This window comes from Amblyraja radiata, chromosome 17 (genome assembly GCF_010909765.2).
Source record: "Amblyraja radiata isolate CabotCenter1 chromosome 17, sAmbRad1.1.pri, whole genome shotgun sequence".
Taxonomy (NCBI): domain Eukaryota; kingdom Metazoa; phylum Chordata; class Chondrichthyes; order Rajiformes; family Rajidae; genus Amblyraja; species Amblyraja radiata.
This window is the reverse complement of record NC_045972.1, coordinates 48,160,815-48,179,078: the sequence shown is the minus strand read 5'-3', so window position 1 is coordinate 48,179,078 and position 18,264 is coordinate 48,160,815. Positions and strand designations below refer to the sequence as shown.

Below are 18,264 nucleotides of genomic sequence, written 5' to 3'. Positions count from 1 at the left end.
CAAAAATTATTAAATAATGAAGATGGCTGTGAAGATTTACAATGATGTTACCAGGACTAGAGAGTCTGAGCTATATGGAGAGGTTGAGTAGGCTGGGACTCTATCCCTTGGAGCACAGGAGGATGAGGGGTGATCTTATAGAGGTGTATAAAATCATGAGAGGAATAGATCAGGTAGATGCACCGAGTCTCTTGCCTAGTGTAGGCGAATCAAGGACAAGGACCTAGGTTTAAGGTGAAGGGGAAAAGATTTATTAGGAATCCGAAGGGTAACTTTTTCACACAAAGGGTGGTGGTGGCATGGAATAAGCTGCCAGAGGAGGCAGTTGTGGGTGGGACTATCCCAACATTTAAGAAACAGTTAGGCAGGTACATGGATAGGACAGGTTAGGAGGGATACGAGCAAAATGCGGGCAGGTGCGACCACTGTAGCTGGAACAGGTTGGCCGGCGTGGGCAAGTTGTTTCCATGCTGTATCACTCTATGATTCTATTATTGATCTCATGTCATAAGGAATAGTAGAATTAGGCCCTTCAGCCCATCAAGTCTACTCCGCTATTCAATCATGGCTGATCTATCTCTCCCACTTAACCCCATTCGATTTGCCCACTATCCATCCCTTACTTGGTTCCACTCTCAGTCCAAATGAAGGAACTCCACCTGACTGTCCCTCCACCGAGGCTGCTTGACCAAACTATTTTCCTTGCAGTTTGTTCATCACCTCACACCTATTTGGATTAAATTCCATGTGTTATTTTTCTGTACAACCCTATCGAAAGCTTCTCTCATCACAGTGTGAGAAATTGAAGTTACACAACATAATTTGTCCTCTTTTCTACCAGTTCGGTTCTGAATTTTCCTCTGCTGTTGCTGCTAATCGAAAAATGAATCACGTTAGCATGCATCAGCTTGGCTCTGAGTTCCAAGTTAAGGGATGAAATCTTATGCAAATGGCTGAAGCACACAACCCATTCAAGGGTGGCAGTATTAGCAGCCATGTCTATGAAATGCAACTTTAAACAGTATCTTGCTCAAGTGTTGAACTTAGAATCATAGAATCAGAGTGATACAGCACACAAACGAGCCCTTTGGTCAAATTTGCCCATACAACCAAGATGCCCCATCTACACTAGCCCTATATGTCCACGTTTGGTTCACAGCCCTCTAAATCTTTCCTGCCCATGCACCAATAATAATATTACCTACCTTAACTACCTCTGGCAGCTCGTTCCACATATGCACCACATGCTCTGTGGAAACATTTGTCCCATGTTCATATTGAATCTTACCCATTGCATCGTACACTGATCTCCGCTGGTTTTTGATGCTACTTCTCAGGGCAAAAGACTGTGCATTTACCCAATCTATTTCCCACATAATTTTATACACATCTAGAAGATTACCCCTTATCATGTTGCGCTCTAAGGAATAAAGTCCAACGTCTCCCTATATATACACCTTAGGCTCTCAACTCCTGGCCATATCCTCATAAATCTTATCTGCACTCTTTCCATCTTAATGATATCCTTCTTTTAGCAGAGTGACCAAAAGTGAACACAGTACTCAAAACACGACCTTGTCAATGTCTTACACAACTGTAACATAATGTCCCAACTTCTAAACTTAAACCCTGACTGATGGTGGCCAATGTATAAATACGCTGATATTTCCCTTCAGCCGACGTAACCAAAAAAATGATCAACAAATGTGTCTGATTTGTGGAGGAATGAACTGCCAAGCCTGCACTTGGCAGGTCTCGCCGATATACAGGAGTCGATTCTCGTATCTCATTTGTAGTACCTTCCTATGCATAAACTGTCAACAGTCAACAGTGAGGACTACCTTATCAGCTGTGAGAAGCATCGACAAGGCCTCATACTCTTGAAAGTGCAAAGTTCAAAAATAAGCTTTTGTTTTTCATCCACTCCTCCCTCACTGCCACCTCACACGAGTTTCTGAGCATTCAAATTCTTTCCCTGGATATTAACCTTTCTCTTGATAATATTCTCGTCTTCCTACAAATTTGGTGTCATCTAACAATTCCCTCGATTAATCTTAATGTTTTGTGCAGTCTGGGTATTGCCATCTTGTGGCAGTGTCATGCAACTGGTAGAACTGCTGCCTCAGTGTCAGAGACATGGGTTCGATCTTGACCTCTGGAGCTATCTGCATGGAGTTTGCATATTCTTTATGTGACCCTATAGGTTTCCTCCCGAGTGCTCCAGTTTCCTTCCACATCCCAAAGATTTGCAAGTTTATAAGTTAACTGGCCTCTGTAAAATTGCCCGTAGTATGCAGGGAGTGGATAAAGCATAGAACAGTACAGCCCAAGAACAAGCCCCTCAGCCCACAATGTCTGTGAGGAACATGATGCCAAGACCAACTATCTACCTATACATAATCCATATGCCTCCATTCCCTGCCTATATATATGCCTACCCAAAAGTCTATTAAATGCCACTATCGTATCTCCCTCAACCACTTGGCAGCGCGTTCCAGGCATTCACCACCCTCTGTAAACATAGAAAATAGATGCAGGAGTAGGCCATTCGGCCCTTCGAGCTTGCACCACCATTCAATATGATCATGGCTGATCATCCAACTCAGTATCCTGTACCTGCCTTCTCTCCATAACCCCTGATATCTTCCCACAAGGGCCACTTCTAACTCCCTCTTAAATATAGGCAATGAACTGGCCTCAACTACCTTCAGTGGCAGAGAATTCCAGAGATTCACCACGCTCTGTGTGAAAAATGTTTTTCTCATTTCGGTCCGAAAAGACTTCCCCCTTATCCTTAAACTGTGACCCCTTGTTCTGTACTTCCCCAACATCGTGAACAATCTTCCTGCATCTAGCCTGTCCAACCCCTTAAGAATTTTATACGTTTCTATTAGATCCCCCCTCAATCTTCTAAATTTTAGCGAGTACAAGCCGAGTCTATCCAGTAAAAAAAGTTGCACATCTCCTTTAAACTTTGCCCCTCTCGCCTTAAATCTATTCCCCCTAGTTTTTGATTTTTCTATTTTGAAAAAGGGTTCTTTCTGACTGTCTACCCTATCTATGCCTTTCTTAATTTTATATACTTCTATCAGGTCTCCCCGCAACCTCTGGCATACCAGAGAAATCAAACCAAGTCCATCCAATTTTTTTCCTGTAGCTAATTCCCCCTAATCCACGTGGTTTATTCTGATAAACCTCCTCTGCACCCTTTCCAAAGCCTCAACATCCCTAATGTAATGGGGCAAACAAAACTGCACATAATATTCCAAATTTGGCCTAACCAATGTCCTCTAAAGCCGCAGCATGCCATCCTGACTCTTATACTCAATGCCCTGACCTATGAAGACAAGCAGACAATATGCCTTCTTTACCACTCCAGTGAAAGTGTGATAACATAGAACTGGTTTGAATGGGTGATCAATGGTCAGCGTGGACCAGTGAACTGAAGAACTGGTTTCAATTCAATTCAATGAACAGGGAAACGGTCGGGTCTCCCGTGCAGGGAAGAGATTTAAAAGTTTCCTCCACCCCCGCCCACCGCATATACACAGTTAAAAACAATATAAAAACCACATTAAATGGGATGAAAATTTTAAAATGGACAGACGGACAGCAGGGGCCGCTGCCGCGAGGCGCCGCCATTTTGTTTTCCATGCTGTATGTGTAAACGAAACAAACGGGTCACATAATACAACCTTTTGCAAGGTTAAAGGTTGGAGCAGTAAATTTGGATCACTTCAATGAATCTCTTATGTTAAACGTTGAGATCATTTATGATTCATATGATAAAGCAGTTGGACAGTCAAAGGCAGCGTTAAATAGAGCATTATATATTTACATTTTCATGAATATCAAAAGGGTTATCACTTCGAAACACAAGGTCCATATAATAATTTATTACCTACCTCGAACTTGTCCAGGGTTTGATTCATGTATCGGAGTGACAGATGCAACATCATAAGAAGAAACATCTGTTATTTCACTGCTTATCGATATTGGGATTTCATCCTTTATAGATAAGAGATAGAAAAACAAATCAAACCATTTAGTTCAATTATTAATTTCTCAGAAGAGTCAGAGTATAGGAGGGAGATCAGAACAATGTTCAGAACAATCAGAACAATAGGAGGGAGATCAGAACAACAACAATACTCTCAATGTCAGTAAAACCAATGAACTGATAGCTGATTTTGGAAGATCCACATACTTGCCTTCATGGTCAGGACAGCAGTAGTTCCTGGGTGTGCATAACTCTAAAGATCTATCCTGGACCCAGCACATTGATTCAACCATAAAAGCCCATCAACTCCTCTACGTTTAGAAGATTGAAGAGATTCAGTATATCATCGAATATTCTCTTGAACTACAGTAGAGTGTATATTGATTGGTTGCATCATGGCCTGGTTCGACAACTGCAAAGCCCAGGAATGAAGAAGATTTCAAAAAGGGGTGATCACTGCCCAGCCTACTGATCTCCCCACCATCAAATGGATTTAAACTGAACTTTGTTTGTTGTTTATTATGTGTTTACAGAGTACTATGTTGAGATATCAGTTCTGCTGCTGCAAGTAAGAATGTAATTGCTCTGTTTTTGGACACATGACAATAAAACACTCTTGACACTATTGAACAATGGTCATTGAATTAATAAACAGACTAATTTCTGTTGACAGCATATACAAAATGTATAAATTAGGAAGTTGCTGCCTCCGATCCTCCAGACGTTGCATGAGAAACTGACTATGCCAAAAGACTCAACTGGCCAGTGAAATACATGATTCAGCAACAGGTTGCAAATTATTTTATACATGTTTGTATACTGAACTCACCAAAAATATTTAAATTGTAATCATAGAACAGTTCATTACAGGAACAGGCCCTTTGGCCCATAATGTCAGTAGCTATCTAAAAACCTTTTAAACACCATCATCGTATCTGCTTCTACCAACACCTCTAGTAGCGCATTCCAGGCACCTACCACTCTGTGTAACAAAACGTGCCCCGCACACCTCACTCTAATCTTGAAGCCAAGCCATTTAGCCTTTGACATTTCCACCCTGGGTAAAGGTACTAAATGCCCTGTCTATGCCTCACAATTTTATACACTTCCAACAGGCCAAATTCATACACTTCCATCAACCCCAGCAGTGAGTTCTAGGCACTCACCACCCTGTGTTAAAAAATTGCCTTGGACCTCTCCTTTAAACTTTGCCCATCTCACCTTAAAGCTGTGCCCTCTAGTGTTTGAATTTTCCATTCTGGAAGAAAGGTTCTGAATGTCTACCCGAACTATGCCTCGTAATGTTAAATACTATCAGGTCCCTCACAACCTCCAGCATTCCAGAGAAAATAACCAAGTCTATCCTTTAGCAAATGTCTACTAATCCAGTGAACAGTAATGTCAACCTCCTCTGCACCCTTTCCAGTAATCAAATGTAAACAGTTACCTGTTTTGACTTGCATGGAACAGCATATATCAGTTCCTTTTTCTGTATCTCCCCTTCTTTTTCTAGAACATAGTAATGTGGTTGGTCTGATTTATTCGACAGTTGTTCTAAATCTAGGTAATCATCTTCTTCCTCTTCTTCATGGCATTCCTCATCAGAATTAGAAGGCAGTGGTAAAGGAGGTCTACCCCTTACAGGGCTTTGCCATTCATTCCTTTTCAAAAAGAGATTATTGATTAAACAAATAACAGATTTTGCACAATTGTCAAAAATGTTCAAAATGATGGAGACAGAAAATAACACCACTGAATAAGCATTCATTTAAAGAGTTAGACAAATCCTACAAAAAAATCATCCCTATTTTAATGGGGCAAACCTGTAGTCCAGAACGAATCATAGTTTTGGCCAAGCTGCCATCAAACTAAGAAAAGTAGAACATTGGTCAATATGTTCCATTCTCTAATTCAATCCAACCAAATCTGCCCAATCCAAACATTGCAATGGTTTGTAAGATATTACCACCAAATGACACTTAGTCTACAATGACTATTAGAACATCAAACAGTACAGCAGAGGAACTGGCCCTTCAGCCCACAACATCTGTGCCGAACACAATGCCAAGTTAAATTGATCTCATCCAAATCCCTCTATTCTTTGCCCTTCTATTTACCTATCTAAACACCACTATCATATCTGCTTTCACCACCACCCCAGGCAATGCATTCCAGGGTAGATCAAGCTTTACCCTCTCCCATGTAGACCTCTCTACTTTTTGTGTGAGGAAACCTTCCTGAACACATTTGATAAATTCCAGTCCGTCTAAGCCTTTTGCACTATGATAGTCCTAGTCTATATTGGGAATGTTAAAATCATTTACTATGACAAACGTATTAGTCTTGCAGCTGCCTGCGATCCCCTGACATATTTGCTCTTTTAATTCCCGTTGACTATTTGGGGCCTGTAGTACACTCTCAACTAGGTGATCCTGGGCAAAAGATCCTATAGGCCCATCTCAATGGCATTCTATACTGTTATTATCATAAATTCCTCCATTATCAAGATTCTCTAGACACCATTGTCAAATATAATCTGCTTATAAGGGTAGATCGGAGATGGGTATTTTGCAGCCAGAACCTCCACACTCCTCAGTATCTTTGCACCACATATTAAGCACAAGTCTGAAGTGTAATGGAATAGTTCTGACATGCCTTGTTGACTGCAGCTCCAAATACACAAATGGAGATCAAAGGGCCTGTCTTACTTAGGCGACTTTTTAGGTGAGTGCAGGAGACTCTGCGCTCGCCACATGTCGCTGGTGGTCTCTGGTGAGTCTCCTTCATGGTCGCGAGGAGTTCCCGCATTCTGGGAACTAGTCCCGGCCTCAGTATGGTCGCCGCAAATTTTTCAACATGTTGAAACATTTTCTGCAACCCAAAATTGGTAGCCCTGGAGAAAATCGCTAATCCTGTAGTCTTAGGTGCAGTTGCAGTTGGATCGCCATGTAGTTGTAGGTAGTTTTAGTTAATCGCCTTTGCTGACCGGACATTTTCATTGGCTCATTGGGGAAAAAAAATGTAAGGAGGAGGTTTCAGAACTAAGGATAACCGATCGGTAATGTTAAATGCTCGCCGAACTTCGCAGCTGTGTATCTCTGGCTTATTAAAAGTTGCCTGGCTTCTTAAAAGTTGTCTCCACTCCTTCTTCCCCCCCTAATCGCCTAAGTGGGACAGGCCCTTTATGCAATCTAGGATAACATTAACTTGATCAGCAATTCATCCACCAACCTCAACTTGCATTATTTTCCTTTTGCAAAATAAACTGCACCAACTTATTCTGAAACACCACTTCCCAAAGCTACCGCTTCCATCTAGATCAAGAAAACCAGACATAATGAAATACCACACCAAGTTCTCCTACAATTCATACACCACCCAAATTTGGACATCCATCTTTGATCTTGTCTGCATGCAAAGCTGACAAATGTTGTACCCACATAACTTTCAACACCTTTCTGGTGTTTTAGAACAAACAGCTTTCACATATCCAACAATGAATAAAGCTGGAAACATTTAGTTTTGTGAATACCTCCATAAAAATGAGAATGACAAATCATTGTGAACCATTTCGCAAAGAAAAGACGTGCATTTACATGAGGAATAAGTCAGGTCACAAAGGGTTGATAAGAAATGAGTTAAATTATAATACAACAAGATGGAGATTAAGAAAAAGGGATAATTTTTAGTTTAATTAAAGAAAAGAATCAAATCTTTTACACCCATTTTAAAAATTAAACAAAATCAGTCGAATGAAGCCCATTGACAACTTTCTGCAGCCCCGCTCATCTTGGACTTGCTCGTACTCAATCAAATCCACGTCTTAGATGAGCTGGAGATCAGATATCAATGCTTCTGACCTCGCTCCCCCATTTGATAAACCAATGAATCCAGAGCTGAAGCACTAACTTGCTGGGCAGAGACCAGATGCATTGTTCACCCAGCCCTTCCGCTTTACATCAGCAGGCTGATGGATAGCTTTCCAAGTGCAACAAAGTATTTGAACTATTTTACATAGATTTACTGTTTTAATTATTTCTTGGTATGAAAAGTTTTTTTAATTTCAATAATGCGAGTGAAATCTATTTATAGATTTTAAATGTCGCTATCTTCAGGGTATTTTGGTAGCCAGAACCAGCTGAGACCAAGTCATAGTTTAGAATTCATTAACCTTTGTGGGAGAATTCCCAGGTGCAGAGTGTGTTTGTTTTGCCCCTTGCACGTGGAAACAGTAAATGCAAAAAAAATGGCATCTAGTATGGACATTGAGTCAGTTCTACAGTATTCCAATTCAAAAACAAAAGAGATACATCTGGAAATGCTCAGAAAATCAGGTCGCAACTGGAGGAAGAAAAAAGTTAATGTTTCGGGTAAAAGACCCTGCATTAGAAAGGTTTTTATTTTAGATTTCTAGTATCCACAATTTATTGATTTCCAACTCAAAAGCATTCATTTAGAAAAACATACATACCGATATTTGTAACTGTACTGAACAGACGAATAAAATAAATACCTAAATCCAAGGTCAACTACACTGGCATAAGGTTCACGAAAGCTTCTGTGTTCTGAACGTGTGCCATCACTTTCAGAATAGGACCTTTGACGGGGCAATGCCAAATGTGGTTGAGGAATGGCAATTGTACGACCAGTTAAACATGACGTTAAAATCACAGCTGCAAGTGCCGACCTGAAATGATCAAATTAAGAAAAAACTTGAGCAGTGTGTTTGCAAAAGAAGTATTTTAACCAAAATCTGTTGAATTAATATTTTTGGAACAAGCATGGAAAACACAATGAAAGCAACATACCTTGGTCTCTCTGGTGATGAGTTGGGACTACGAGGTGGTGGTGTCCGTGGTACAGCAGCTCTTGGAGCAATGGTGGCTGCAGGAACCAAACCATGAGCTATGTGTTTCTAGACAAATGGTCAAAAAAATGTTAGGAAGGATAACGAGAATAATACAGGGAATCTTAGAGAACTAAAAAAAATGTTATATTTCAAGATTAAAACAGAAATTGCTAAAAAATCAATTCAAGATGACCTTATTTCACAAAACTAATACTGCTACATTCAGATTGCACCCAATTAAATTATATCCAATGCCCATTTTCCAGCACATCATTGCATTCATATCAAATATGAAATATTTGATATAAATTTTCAAGAAATATGTATTAAAACATTTCTTGGTGTGGCTGTCAAATTCAGTACAAACTTTAAATAGATCTAATTACAAAATGACAGTGTCAACATAACTTGAATCATGATAAACTATTGCAATAATCAGGCTTCAGCAATATTTCTTTTTAACCAGAATGGATTAGAGAATTTTAGCTACAAGGAGAAGGTAGGACAGAGGGAAGGCAGATGAGATCAGTTTAACGACATCATGTGTAGGAAAGAACTGCAGATGCTAGTTTAAATCGAAGATAAACACAAAATGCTGGAGTAACTCAGCGGGTCAAGCAGCATCTCTGGAGAGAAAAAATGGGTGACGTTTCGGGTCGAGACCCTTCTTCTGACTGAAGCTTTTGTCTACGGCATGCCCCTAGAGCCGTTTATTTCTCTTTGAGAAGTGGTGGAGTTTCCCCACCCTAAGAATGTTTGGGGTTATTTAGCTCCTACAATTATTTTCTATTTTCAGTAAAACCATCCTGACATTTTCTGGAAGAGAAACCCAGAGGTGCAACAGATCTCAAGAGGATCTAGATGTCCTGGGCATGCTGTAGCATCCTTTTGGTTGCTGGTAATCAAGTTATCTATGAGGTGCTGCCTGAGAAGCTATCTTTTCTGGCTTCTCAAGACCTTCAAAACTAATATTTTTCTAGCAATGTTTCTGCTGTTACTGTAGTTTTGAGAACAGGCTGATGGGGATAACAGAACAGAAATAGAAAGTGGAGTCCAACAGCGACTCGTAAATATCCTATAATTGAGCTGGGAGCAAATTCTTCAAATTTGGCTGCCCAGAGAACTCCAGCTCATTTATACAACTACAACATCAGTTCATAAGACATAGGAACAGCATTTGGCCCATCAAGTCTTCTCAGCCATTCAATCATGGCTGATTTATCTTTTTCTCTCAACCCCATGCTCATGCCTTCTCCCTTAACCTTTTGGCACCTTTACTAATCAACAACCTATCAATCTCCACTTTAAAAATGACACAAGACTTGGCTTCTATAGCTGTCGGCAGCAATGGATTCCACAGATTCACCACTCTCTGGCTCAAGATTTCCTCCTCATCTCCTTTCTAAAGATACGTCCTTTTATTCTGGGGCTGTGTCCTCTGGTCTTACACTCCCCCACCAGTAGAAACATCCACTCTATCCAGGCCTTTAATTATTCAGTAAGTTTAAATGAAGTCCCCAATATCCTTCTGAACTCCAGCGAGTCCAGGCCCAGAGCTGTCAAACGCTCATCATACGTTAACCCATTCATCTCCAGGATTATTCCCGTAAACCTTCGCTGGACCCTCTCCAACACCACTTCCTTAGATATGGGACCCAAAACTGCTCCAAATACACCAAATACAGTCTGACCAGTGCCTTATAAAACCTCAGTATTACATCCCTGCTTTTATATTCTAGTCATGTTGAAATGAATGCTAACATGGCTTTTGCCTTTCTCACTACCAATTCAACTTCCAAATTAACCTGCACCACCACTCGAAGACTCTTTGCACCTCCTATTTCTAAATCTTCTCCCCATTTAGAAAATAGCCCATGCCTTTATTGCTACTACCAAAGTGCATGACCGCACACATTGCTACGCTCTATTCCATCTGCACTTCTTTGCCCAATCTGCCAATATCGCTCTGCTTCCTCTGCACTACCTACCTCTCCACCCGTCTTCGTATCATCTGAGTGGCACGGCGGCGCAGTGGTAGAGTTGCTGCCTTACATCGACAATTATAGCCTCAGAATTAAAGATGTTTTAGGAAGGATATGAGGGGGCATTTATTTAGTCAGAGGGTGGTGAAACTGTGGAATACATTGCCACAGAAGTGCTGTGGAGGCCAAGTCAGTGGATATTTTTAAGGCAGAGATAGATTCTTGATTAGTACAGGTGTCTGAGGTGATGGGGAGAAAGAAAGACAATGGGGTTATGAGGGAGAGATAGATCAGCCATGATTGAATGGCAGGGTAGACTTGATGGGCCGAATGGCCTAATTCTACTCCTATCACTTATGACCTTATGACAAAGACTGGAGTTCGATCCTGACTACGGGAGCTTGTCTGTACGGAGTTTGTACTTTCTCCCCGTGACCTGCATGGGATTTCTCAGGGATTTCCGGGTTCCGACTACACTCCAAAGACGCACAGGTTTGTAGGTTAATTGGCTTGGTGTCATTGTAAATTGTCCCTAATGTGTGTAGGATGATGTGTAGGACGTGTGGGGATCACGGGTTGGCATGGACTCAGTGGGCCAAAGGTCCAGTTTCCACTCTGTATCTCTAAACTAAACTAAATCTGCAAACCTGGTCACAAAGCCATCAATTCCATCATCAAAATAATTGGTATACCACATGAAAAGTAGTGTACCCAACACCGACCCCTGCAGAACATCGCTACTCTGGCAACCAGAAAAAGCCCCCTTTATTCCCACTCTTTGCCTTCTGCCATTCAGCCAATCACCTATCCATGATAATATTTTCCATCGTATATCATGTGCTCTGATCTTGTTTAACAGCCTCATGTTGGATAGGCATATGGATGAGAAGGGAATGGAGGGTTATGGTATGAGTGCAGGCAGGTGGGACTAAGGGAAAAAAGTTGTTCGGCACGGACTTGTAGGGCCGAGATGGCCTGTTTCCGTGCTGTAATTGTTATATGTTATATATGTTATATGTGCAGCACCTTGTCAAAGGCCTTCTGAAAAACTAAGTAAAAAACATACACTCCTATCTATCCTGCTGCTTACTTCCTCAAAGAATTCCAACAAATTTGTCAGGCAAAATCTCCCCTTCACAAAACAATTCACAAAACTTCCCAAGCCTATTTTATCATGTCCTGCTAAATACTCTAAAACCTCATATTTATTTATGGATTCTAACACCTTATCAACCACGGAAGTCAGGCTAACCATATAGTTACCTACACCTATCATTCTGAACCTACAGTTTCCTCTCTTTGCCTCATTCCCTTCATGAACAGTCGAGTGGCATTTGCAATTTTCCAGTCCTCTGGGACCACTCGTGACTTGAAAGATCACTACTGATGCCTCCACAATGTCTAAAGCTACCTTTAAAAACCCTGGGGTGTAGTTCATCCGGTCCAGGTGACTTATCCAACTTCAGACCTTTCACGCTCTTCTTAGTAATAGCAGCTCCACAACTTCTGCCCCTGACACTCTTGAATTTCTAGCATGTTGGTTTATTCCACTGTAATGCTAAAAACTAATTCAATTCGTCCACCATTTCTTTATTCCCCACTAGTATTTTGATGGCATGATGGCAAGCAATCAGTTATCTCAACCTGCAGATCCACAAAAATCCCAATCCGAATACAATCTGGCATCAGGTAAGCCTGCTTTATCACAACATATGCAGAAACATACATTCAGAGTCTGAGCTCCAAGTCATTTCCAACATTCACCAAAGCATACGAAAGCATACATCCACCCTAATGAAGTGCTTCAAATGTTTGGTTATGCCCTGAATCTACTCTACCCCAGAAATGACCTGGATCAGCTTCAGTTTGCCTATCACCACAACAGGAAATAGAATACGCCACAACAGGTCGACAGGAGATGCTAGCTCACTGGCTCTCCATTCTGCTATGGGCCATCTGGATTACAGAAATATACTGATTTTTTAAACCATAATTACCCACATTGTTAACGTTCTGGGTGTCATCAGTTTATTCTACGACTCACCATTCTCATTTTCACTAATCCAATGCTGAATTTAAAACTCTTAAATCTTCTGCCACACATTCTAAATTATTCAAGGTATCTCAGAGGTCCTGCATCAACTTTAGCATCAACCAATTCTCGCTGCGTCGTTCAATTTGACAATAATTGACGGGATATAGTCTTTAAGAATCTTGCATGCAAATCATATATTACCGTAGAGTATTTTACGCATTCACAATAATAGTGCCATTGTTTTCTGATCAGAATTGTTCAGGATATCCTAAATCTCTTCGTCGTGGATTCCATAGAGAGAGAACATCCAATTTGAGATTCCAGCTACCAAGACAGATATGTACAGCAATTCGTTCTTCCCCCGCACAAATAATCTTCACCCTACCATAGTTACCCAACCAGATGCAACTAAATTTAAGGTAGCTCTTTCTTCCCAAAAACCCTTTCTGGCTTAAGTCCTCCCTTCACCACCTCCAGTTTCAATTCCATTTGGAATATTTTGGAGGACCAAGAAACCAAGAACATAATTATTGAATGGATAACCCTGCAACAGCCCCATCGTATGTTTGAGTTAGAGACACTTTGCGAAATCTGATCTCACTTACAAACGGTATGTTATCCTTTCTTCTAAATGAAAATGGCATTTCGTTTGGCGGCTGAAACGCAGAGACGGCTGTCGATACTTTTAAACAGCAGGTAGACAGCAGAGTGTTGGAGTAACTCCGCGACTCCGGACACACACACACACAGGGTGTTGGAGTAACTCAGGACACACACACAGTGCTGGAGTAACTCAGCGGCTCAGGACACACACACAGTGCTGGAGTAACTCAGCGACAGGAGACACACACACACAGGGTGTTGGAGTAACTCAGGACACACACAGAGTGTTGGGAGTAACTCAGCGGCTCAGGACACACACAGAGTGCTGGAGTAACTCAGCGACAGGACACACACACACACAGAGTGTTGGAGTAACTCAGCGACTCCGGACACACACACACACACAGAGTGTTGGAGTAACTCAGGACACACACAGAGTGTTGGGAGTAACTCAGCGACAGGACACACACACACACAGAGTGTTGGGAGTAACTCAGCGGCTCAGGACACACACACACACAGTGCTGGAGTAACTCGGCGACAGGACACACACACACACAGAGGGAGCTGGAACAACTCAGCGACTCCGGGTGCTGGAGTAACTCGGCGCCTCAGGCAGCATCTGTGCAGAACCCGGGCCCAAGGCACTCACCAGTGAAACCTCATCCCATTGGACGGCTGCCGCAAATTACCCAATCCCAGGCCGCGGTCATTACCCTAGCAACGGGGCCTGTTGGAAAAATCCAGACCTTCCCGGACAACGCGAACCCTGACCCTGACAACTGTCTCCCAAAATAACGGACGAAAAGGTCAAAATACGGGACAAATTCCCGACGGCTATTCGTTGAGCGACTCGGCCCGTGGCTGGGTGAATGATGAGTTGGCCCCGGGTGCTGGACTGCACACAAAGCCCAGCCGGCGGGCCAGCTGAGGAGGTTTAGCCCGGCACCCCATCCAACTCATGAAAAGTCAAGTCAAGTCACTTTTATTTATATAGCACATTTTAAAAAAACAACTCCAGTTGGCCAAAAATGCTTTAAGTTGGAGGTACTAACGTTATATGGATACATGGATTAAATACAAACATCACTAAACACATATAGCCCTCACTCAGAGGAAGTCAAGAAAGGCTTGAGAGTAAAGATGAGTTTTAAGTCTCGATTTAAAGGAGTCGATGGAGGGGGCAGTTCTGATGGGGAGAGGGATGCTGTTCCACAGTCAAGGAGCTGCAACTGCAAAGGCGCTATCGCCCCTGAGCTTATGCCCAGTAACCCCAAGTCGGCCGATCTGAGGGACCTGGAGGTGGTGTGGTGTGTAAGCAGTTTTTTGATGTAGGTGGGGGCAAGCCCATTAAGGGCTTTGTAGACATAAAGGATCTTGAAATTTATTCGGAACCACACAGGGAGCCAGTGGAGAGAGGCCAGGATCGGGGTGATGTGGCCCCTTTTTCGGGTGCCCGTCAGGAGTCTCGCTGAGGCGTTTTGGACCAGTTGCAGGCGGGACTGGGAAGATTGGCTGATGCCAGTGTAGAGGGAGTTGCAGTAATCTAGGCGGGAGGAGATAAATGTGTGGATGATCTTTTCGAGGTCATCAAACTGGAGGAATTGTTTTATTTTAGCTATCGTCCGAAGCTGAAAGAAGCTAGCTTTTACCACGGCATTGACTTGTTTGTCAAATTTCAGTGATGAGTCAAATATCACGCAAGCCAAGGTTTTTGACGTGAGGTTTGAGTAGTGCGGTAAGGCTTCCAAGGCTGCCTGCTATTGTTTTAATCGAGTCCGAGGGGCCGAGAAGGATGACCTCAGACTTACTCTTGTTTAGTTGGAGGAAGTTCTGGGCCGTCCAACACTTTATATCCTCGAGGCAGCGGATAAGGTTAAGCAGATTTGATTGTTTTTTGGGCTTCAGGGGGAGATATGCACGTAAGGCTGGACGAATGCACGTAAGGCTGCTGGCCCTGACGGCATCCCCGGGCGCGTCCTCAGGGCCTGTGCTGCGCAGCTGACAAACGTCTGGACTGACATCTTCAACCTGTCACTTGCCCAAGCAGTTGTGCCCACGTGCCTTAAAACCACCTCCATCGTGCCGGTGCCAAAACACTCCACTGCGGCAAGCCTCAACGACTTCCGCCCAGTTGCACTTACTCCCATCATCACCAAGTGCTTCGAGAGGCTGATCCTGGCACATCTCAAAGGCTGCCTACCCCCCACATTGGATCCCTATCAGTTTTCCTACCGCAAGAACAGGAGTACGGAGGATGCCATCTCAACGGCACTTCCCTCCGTCCTCTCCCACCTCGACAACAGAGACACTTACGTAAGAATGCTGTTCATCGATTACAGCTCAGCATTCAACACCATTATACCCTCTAAACTGATCACCAAACTCGGTGACCTGGGCATTGACCCCTCCCTCTGCAACTGGAGCAGATGATACAACAGTGATTGGCCTCATCAGCAACAAATATGAGTCTGCCTATAGGGAGGAGGTCCAGCTCCTAGTAGCATGGTGCGCTGACAACAACCTGGCCCTTAACTCCAAGAAGACCAAGGAGCTCATTGTAGACTTCAGGAAGTCTAGGGGCGGCACGCACACCCCCATCCACATTAACGGGACGGAGGTGGAACATGTTTCCAGCTTCAGGTTCCTGGGAGTCAACATCTCCGATGACCTCTCTTGGACCCACAATACCTCAACTCTGGTCAAAAAGGCTCACCAGCGTCTCTTCTTCCTGAGGAGACTAAAGAAGGTCCATCTGTCTCCTCAGATTCTGGTGAACTTCTACCGCTGCACCATCGAGAGCATCCTTACCAACTGTATCACAGTATGGTATGGCAACTGCTCTGTCTCCGACCGGAAAGCACTGCAGAGGGTGGTGAAAATTGCCCAACGCATCACAGGCTCCTCACTCCCCTCCATTGAGTCTGTCCAAAGCAAGCGTTGTTCGCGAAGGGCGCTCAGCATCGCCGAGGACTGCTCTCACCCCAACCACAGACTGTTTATCCTCCTACCATCCGGGAGGTGCTACAGGTCTCTCCGTTGCCGGACCAGCAGGTCCAGGAACAGCTTCTTCCCTGCGGCTGTTACACTACTCAACACTGTACTTCGGTGATTGCCTATCACCCCCCCCCGGACACTCCTCCCACCAGGAAAAAAATACTATGACTGTATGCACGTAAATAGATTTATTTATTGCTCATATTTATGTCGCTCTTCTAGGGAGATGCTAACTGCATTTCGTTGTCTCTGTACTGTACACTGCACAATGACAATAAAGTTGAATCTGAATCTGAATCTGAGATAGAGTTGTGCATCGTCTGCGTAGCAATGGAAGGAAATGCCGTGCCTTTCAATGACTTGGCCTAAGGGGAGCATATACAGGGAGAAGAGAATGGGGCCAAGGATGGAACCTTGTGGAACCCAGCAGCAGAGGCTAGCTGGGGAGGAGAAAGAGTTGCCTATGCTAGTAGAGAAACTCCTACCTTTGAGGTAGATGAACCAGCTCAGGGCAGGGCCATCAATACCAACCCCGTACTGGAGACGGTCAATTAGGATGGTGTGGCAACAGTATCAAATGCTGCGCTGAGGTCGAGAAGGAGCAGGATTGCACAGTCGCCGGAGTCAACGGCGAGCAGTAGGTCATTGTGTACCTTCAACAAGGCAGACTCTGTGCTGTGGTGGGCCCTGAAACCTGATTGGAAAGTTTCCAAGATAGTATTTTGTTGAAGGTAAGGCATAAGTTGACAAAATTACCTTTTCAAGGAGGGAGGGGGAAGGGAGGGGGGAGGGAAGGGAGGGGGGGGGGAGGGGGGAGGGAAGGGAGGGGGGGGGGGTGTCGGCAGTAAGCAAAGGTCCCAAATAGGGCCGGCCTAGAGGCGCGTGGCCCAATTGGGAACAATTTTGGTGAGCCCCAGGTTCCCAGACAAGGTCTGTAGAATCATAGAAATACAAATAAAGTCTATTATAGACTTTATATCTCTATGGTAGAATGGAAAGTAATCAAAATGTGCGCTTAAAAAGTGCCTGCGAGTTAATGGACCAAACAGATCTAAGCTACATTTTAATATAAAATTGCATACATGTAAGCCTACAATTAACAAACAAAATGTGTAGATCACCTCTGAAAAGTACATAGTTACAATACCACTTGTTTTAGTGACTGAAATGAAAAAAAAAATAAAATTAATTAGATCCTGGAAAACCAATAACTATTGGCGAAAAACCAGTCCAGGCATTAAATTTTGGGCTTCAGCCCCAAGTCAAGTCAAGTCAGGTTTATCCGTCACATACACATACGAAATGTGCAGTGAAATGAAAAGTGGCAACCCATCCTACCCTTTGGGCTTCTACCCCAACCTAACTAAGTTGTGTGTGTGTCTTAGTTGTGTGTATGTTAGTTGGCTGTGCTTGATTGTGTGTGTTAGTTGTCTGTGCATTATGTGTTTATGCTCGGCTTGTACACGCTAGAATTTAGAAGATTGAGGGGGGATCTTATAGAAACTTACAAAATTCTTAAGGGGTTGGACAGGCTAGATGCAGGAAGATTATTCCCGATGTTGGGGAAGTCCAGAACTAGGGGCCACAGTTTAAGGATTAGAGGGAAGTCTCTTAGGACCGAGATGAGAAAATCATTTTTTACACAGAGAGTGGTGAATCTGTGGAATTCTCTGCCACAGAAGGTAGTTGAGGCCAGTTCATTGGCTATATTTAAGAGGGAGTTAGATGTGGCCCTTGTGGCTAAAGGGATCAGGGGGTATGGAGAGAAGGCAGGGATGGGATACTGAGGTGGATGATC

The 18,264-nt window shown here is 43.2% G+C and overlaps 1 protein-coding gene across 6 annotated transcripts in view; it reads right to left on the bottom strand.

Moving 5' to 3' along the window:
• Positions 1 to 14,115, bottom strand: part of cep89 (centrosomal protein 89) — a 59,235-nt gene extending 45,120 nt beyond the window's left edge. For 4 of the 6 annotated variants that reach the window (XM_033036417.1, XM_033036418.1, XM_033036419.1 and 1 more), the window contains exons 1-5: positions 13,472 to 13,675; positions 8,809 to 8,915; positions 8,514 to 8,687; positions 5,448 to 5,661; positions 3,906 to 4,008 (exon numbers count right to left, since the gene is read on the bottom strand). In XM_033036417.1, the coding sequence (XP_032892308.1) occupies positions 3,906 to 4,008; positions 5,448 to 5,661; positions 8,514 to 8,687; positions 8,809 to 8,915; positions 13,472 to 13,510 (637 nt within the window). In that variant the 5' untranslated portion in view covers positions 13,511 to 13,675. Of the gene's footprint in view, positions 1 to 3,905; positions 4,009 to 5,447; positions 5,662 to 8,513; positions 8,688 to 8,808; positions 8,916 to 13,471 lie in introns of all 6 variants that reach the window. The other 2 variants (XM_033036416.1, XM_033036420.1) reach the window with 2 other exon arrangements.
• Between the last annotated feature and the right edge of the window lie 4,149 nt (positions 14,116 to 18,264).